The sequence below is a fragment of the Triticum dicoccoides genome, chromosome 1B (genome assembly GCF_002162155.2).
Source record: "Triticum dicoccoides isolate Atlit2015 ecotype Zavitan chromosome 1B, WEW_v2.0, whole genome shotgun sequence".
Classification (NCBI taxonomy): Eukaryota; Viridiplantae; Streptophyta; class Magnoliopsida; order Poales; family Poaceae; genus Triticum; species Triticum dicoccoides.
The window spans coordinates 376877698-376882907 of NC_041381.1; the positions used below are offsets into that span (position 1 = coordinate 376877698).

A 5210-nucleotide genomic window follows, 5' to 3' on the forward strand; every position below is an offset into this window, starting at 1 on the left:
TAATTGGATGCCATCTTAAATTACCTTCCCTTTGACATTATTGTACAGATTCCTGAAACACTGTCCAGAATTCCACTGCTACAGAATTGAAATTCGATAGCACATGGTAAACCAGCTTTGATTCAGCAGGGTTATCAGCTTAGATTCGACTATTTTTAGTTCCTACAAGAGCAAATGATACGCTTATGTCAGTAGTTTTTAGATATATTCACTGGCTTCAGATTCTGCTGATGGATTTTTATGCTCTGTTCTGCTTCTAGAGCTTGTGAATGATGTTCATTGTTGTTTGAAAGATGCACTTTTTTTATGCCTATATGTAAACGATGCAATTACTGGCTGAGAGATACACTTATTGGTGCTGTTCTGAAATGATGTTCATTACTGTTCTACAGATGCAGTAGACTGATGTTTATTGTTGTTTTGTTATTGTACAGAACGAGGACGGATCCAAGGTTGAGTACTGGGTGTGGAACCCCTTCAGATCCAAGTTGGCTGCTGTTGTACTCTGTGGTGTGGACAACATCTGGATTGTAAGTCTTTTTTGATGATTCCTTCCGGCGCCCTGTCATACTCATTGCTCTTCAGTTAACGAAATGAATGCACATCGGCAACACAGGCAGTAGCAGAATGGGGTATAATGAATGTTTTGTTTGAGTCTGACTGTCAAACGCTGGTTCGTGTTTCTAGATTTTCTAGCTAAGGGCTGGTTTTGTTTAGCTGGAACACAAATCACGATCAGATGTACCTATTATGACGATTTCGGGTCCGTGCTAACTATTTCTAATTTTGAAATTATTCCTCAGAACACATGATTACATTACATTACACACTGAAAAATGGTGCAAAGTGGAAGTTGGTACTAAAGCGGATAGCTCTTTTTGATCTGCACAGAAATTTCAGTAATAATATGTGCCACTCATTTTGTTACCAAAAGCTGGGATGATTTTTACACTTTGTTTCCTGGTCCCCTTTCCATTTTGACAAATTTATTATCCGGAAGTTTATGCATAATGATGAAATATTCTGTGGTAGTATGTCGAATGCAGTTTAGTATATTCCCGTTGGTTCTGTAGTGATTTTTAGCTCCGACCATTTTCTCTCTAATTTTATTTTAAGGTCTACTCTTTTAAAAGTTTTTATTATGTTTTTCTTTAAAATAAAAGATTGATACAAAAATGGCACCTACTATCATTACAGGTCCGAGGAATTACAGCTTGGGGACTTGGGAGACGATCGTAAAAGCGGTGTGCTACAGTGTAATGCACTAGCAATATGTGAAGATTATTTTAAGGAGGGGGTTAATAAACAATCAGAAAATTCTTTTGCCCCCTCAGAAAACTATGTTCCGTGTTTGGCCCCTCTGGGCATTGATGTGAAGCTATACAGTCGTGTAATATGACCAAACTCATCACCTCGGGGTTGATCACATTCGTCGTGAATAGGTGGATAACATGACCATCATCGACAATGGTGGCAAGCAAGAGAAGTGGAATCATAGACTAGGACGAGCGAGGATTTGTTTAACCCGTTGCAACGCACGGGCCCTTTTGCTAGTAATAATAAAGAAAATTGGGTTTCCGTCGTCCGTCGTCGCTAGCGATTTTGCAAAATAGTCCCTATTGTTTCTGGTATTCAACCCGCAGTCCCTTTTTAAGTGGATATATGATATACGTTGTTCTTACAAAAAGGACCCTGCGTTTTGTTATTCAATTGCTGGCGAGCGAGACGAGCTGGAGGTTGAGGCTGGCCGCGATACAGACGATGCCCGGCGCGGGGGCTGCGATCTCCGGCGAGATCCGGTCGAGGAGGCGAGGCCGAGGCGATCCGGTCGAGGAGGCGAGGCCGAGGCGATCCGGTCGAGGAGGCGAGGCTGAGGCGATCCGGTCGAGGAGGCGAGGCCGAGGCGATCTAGGAGGCGCGGGAGCAGGTCCAGCGGCGGAGCTTCAACTCCAAGTACATGGCAGCGGCGTTCCTCGCCGGTTCCGAGCGAGATGGGGCTGCGATGCAGACGATGTTGGGCGCGGCGGCGGCAATCTCTGGCCAGATCCGGTCGAGGAGGCGAGGTAGGGGCCGGATTATGTTTTGGGGACGACATGGAGGCGATCTACAAGGCGCGGGAGGAGGTCCAGCGGCAGGGCTTCAACTCCAGCGGGCCCCCTTTCGATGGACGGGGCCGCCCACATCGCCGGTGACTCCCCGGAGGCCAACAGGGCCTCCTCCTCCGCGTCCTCGACCGACTCGGCCTCCCGGCGCTCCCGACCGCGGAAGGGGATTCACCTGCGGCGGTGTCGGCGACTGTTGTTCGCTCGGAGAGGAGAGGGCGGCGAAGGTGACGGTAAGGACGCCGATGACGACGTGCAGGACCTCGCACTGTCGCCGGGGATGTCCTTCGCGGTGGTTCTCGCCCAGGTGAGTGTCCACTCCTCCCGGTGTTCGTCATGTGTTCTCCCTCTCCCTCTGCGCCCCATGTCGCTATTCTCATGTTGCTTTTGTCGCAGCCAGAGGCTCAACATCAGGGGCCGCGTATACCCAGCGATGCTCCCCGTCGACGGCAACAAAGTCCCCGAAAAGGTGCGTGCAATCCCACGCGCACACATCCCGTATACTTGCTGTTAATTTCTTATTTTGTCCACTGCAAGTTAAGATGTGAACAATGGCAAGTACTGTCAGTATGGAACGGTTGAAGTGCAGAACGAGTGACAATCTGTTCATGTGTCTAGGTTTGGAAGGGGATCACTGATGGGGAGTTCAATGTGCTGGACACATTTGAAGATGAACAGTATGTGAGGGAAGTTGTTGGCATCTCACTGACTGTAAGTCCATTCGCTGGCCTAGGTCTCTGCTTCAGCTCAGGGTAGCCGGATTTATGATGACCTGCAAAATTCAGTGAAATGTTTAGTTCAAATCAGTTATCCTGACACCCCTTTTCATGATTGAGCCTTCTTATTTGGGGCACACAGATAGAACTGCTATCAATTGGTTTTGTTCTATCATGAAAGACCACTTTTCGTTTGGCACTTAAGATAGAAATTCTTCACTAGACTGTTCCACGGAAAGAGGATTGAGTACTTCGGATTTGCAGGATTCGGCGGATACAATGATGGCCTATGCATACATATGGGGGAATGTAGATGATCCTGACCTCTATAGTGAATGGGATTTTGACGTGAGTATTTCCCTTCATGCTAATTGTAAGCATTTTCCATATATTGATTGAAAGACAGACAAACACCGCCACTATCTAACTAAGCGCATGCACCAATCTGGTGATGCTATGAGAAGCAATGCTGTTGCAACATATGTTTATTAAATTACATGTATAATGCTACTATTTGTTAAACAATCTCCATTTTCTCAGCTAGCCCAATACTTTTGCTAATTAGAATTTTGGTACGGAGAATAACATCACTAATTTACTAGCTCTAAGAAAAGCACATGCTTGATTTCTTGAATACGTCCCTATGTGTTGTCAACCTGTATGTGCTGTTTGGCAATGTCTTATTTTCTTTGGATTCCCGGGGCATATTTCAGTAGTATCCATTCAAACATTGACCTGTACTACTATGCTGCTTCTCCATCACTTCTGGTTCATGAAGGTCGACGGCCCTGCCGACGCAAGGGATCTCGGGTCGCCGTCGCCCTTTGGGAGCTCCCTCTCCTTCCTGCCTTCTTACCGTGGTGCCAGGGATCAACGACCGGACGCCAGCATGACGGAGCTATTGTGCTGCTGCCTCAGGTCGTCCAGGCTCGTCCTCGGTCCCAGCCACCCATCATCAAGATCCGACGTCCTCTGTCCTTTTTTCCGATTGATGTGAGTAAGCCTCCACTACCCGCTTCCAACTCTGTAAAATTTGCTGTTGTAGTTGGCATGAGAGGCCGCCTTGATGCAAAGCTACAAGTTTACGTGGGTGTTGCTGGCCGTTGCCCCCTTGCCCCCTGGCCAGCAGGGTCTTCCATGACCAGGGCCTCCAAGCTAAGGAGTAACATGCTGCAGCTTCTGCCCACCACCATGTATGAGACATGGAAATCTAGAAAGCTGTAGGTTTGTGCGACACTCATGCTCACCATGTGTTTTCTGAAATGCTCCCATGTAGATATATATAAATTGATGTTTATATATTATAAGCATTTGTAAAATGTTCATGTACAATGCAGTATGCAACAATAAATCACATCTCCCAGCAATGGCTACTTACCATTACTCTTATCACCTTAGACTAAGTTGTATGAATTAGATGACTCGGCACTTATGTTTTCGTAGTAGGTTCTGTGTCCTTCGCGCACTTACAATTCAGAGATACATTTGGTACATGGCTGATTGACTTTGTTCGTGTGGATTACCAGTTTAGCAGCAATGATTGACTTTGTTTATGTGGAGTACCAATGTAGCAGCAAGTCTGTTGTAACTTTGGCAACACAACCAACATCAAGTGTCACACTGGTAGTCTAGGGTCAGTTCAAAATTCGAATTAGTGTTTAGTTTAATCTACGTGTAGTTCATCGTCCATTTCTGAATCACCAAGGATTGATTTTATTGACACAAGATTCTCTACCTGTTGTTTTCTATTAGGTAAAAACAGTCATTGGCTCCTCATGTAATCTACAATAAGTATCCCTTTTGACACTCATTTAAGTAGAATTCTTTATTATTATTGTGGAAGCAGAAACACACTTGAGAAGGATTTCATTTAGTTTTTACTTTGAGTTTCAAAGTCTATTATTGACATGGATTTTCCTTCTGCTAGAGAGGCTGAATCTACATCAGAACAACGGCAAGTTAACAAACGAGGAGGTTGGAGTTGTACTGTGACTACTGTTAGATCTGGTTTTGCACTTCCGAATTTTATTTGAGAATGAATCTCGAAGGTATAATTTCTGCAAAGTGCTAGCGCCCTCCTACAGATGACAAGATTTTCTTCTTTTAATTGTAATGAGGCATGAGCCACAAACTCTTCATAGAACTTTGAAGCAAAATATTGATCCCCTGCATGCATATATGATTGCGAACCAATTTTTTTTAAATCCGTTCCTTTTTACAATAATATTTTCCTGGGTGATGTAACATAAGTATATTATTGGTACAATTAAGTGATATGATTAGTACTTGATTTATCTGGGCATAAAAATGTCTGAGATAATAGCTCTAGCACTCATGCCCACAATTCGAAAATGGTAGGACTATCCTTGACCCATATAGAAGTGATAACCCT

General features: G+C 44.7%; 2 protein-coding genes across 19 annotated transcripts in view; both read left to right on the forward strand.

The window, feature by feature from the left end:
- Window positions 1-1596, forward strand: part of LOC119336428 (putative rRNA 2'-O-methyltransferase fibrillarin 3) — a 3661-nt gene extending 2065 nt beyond the window's left edge. For 6 of the 18 annotated variants that reach the window (XR_005162506.1, XR_005162504.1, XR_005162481.1 and 3 more), the window contains 2 exons: window positions 49-530; window positions 1198-1596. Coding sequence is in view for 2 of the 18 variants with exons in the window: in XM_037608448.1 (XP_037464345.1) it covers window positions 435-530; window positions 1198-1239 (138 nt within the window). In the remaining 16 variants the exon portion in view is untranslated. The remainder of the gene's footprint in view (window positions 1-48; window positions 531-1197) is intronic. The other 12 variants (XR_005162472.1, XR_005162499.1, XR_005162509.1 and 9 more) reach the window with 4 other exon arrangements.
- A 567-nt stretch (window positions 1597-2163) lies between these two features.
- Window positions 2164-3217, forward strand: LOC119350395. Its single transcript, XM_037618246.1, has 4 exons — window positions 2164-2409; window positions 2503-2571; window positions 2721-2813; window positions 3083-3217. Exons 1-4 carry the CDS (start codon window positions 2164-2166, stop codon window positions 3215-3217), a joined length of 543 nt encoding a protein of 180 aa, XP_037474143.1.
- The last annotated feature ends 1993 nt before the right edge of the window (window positions 3218-5210 follow it).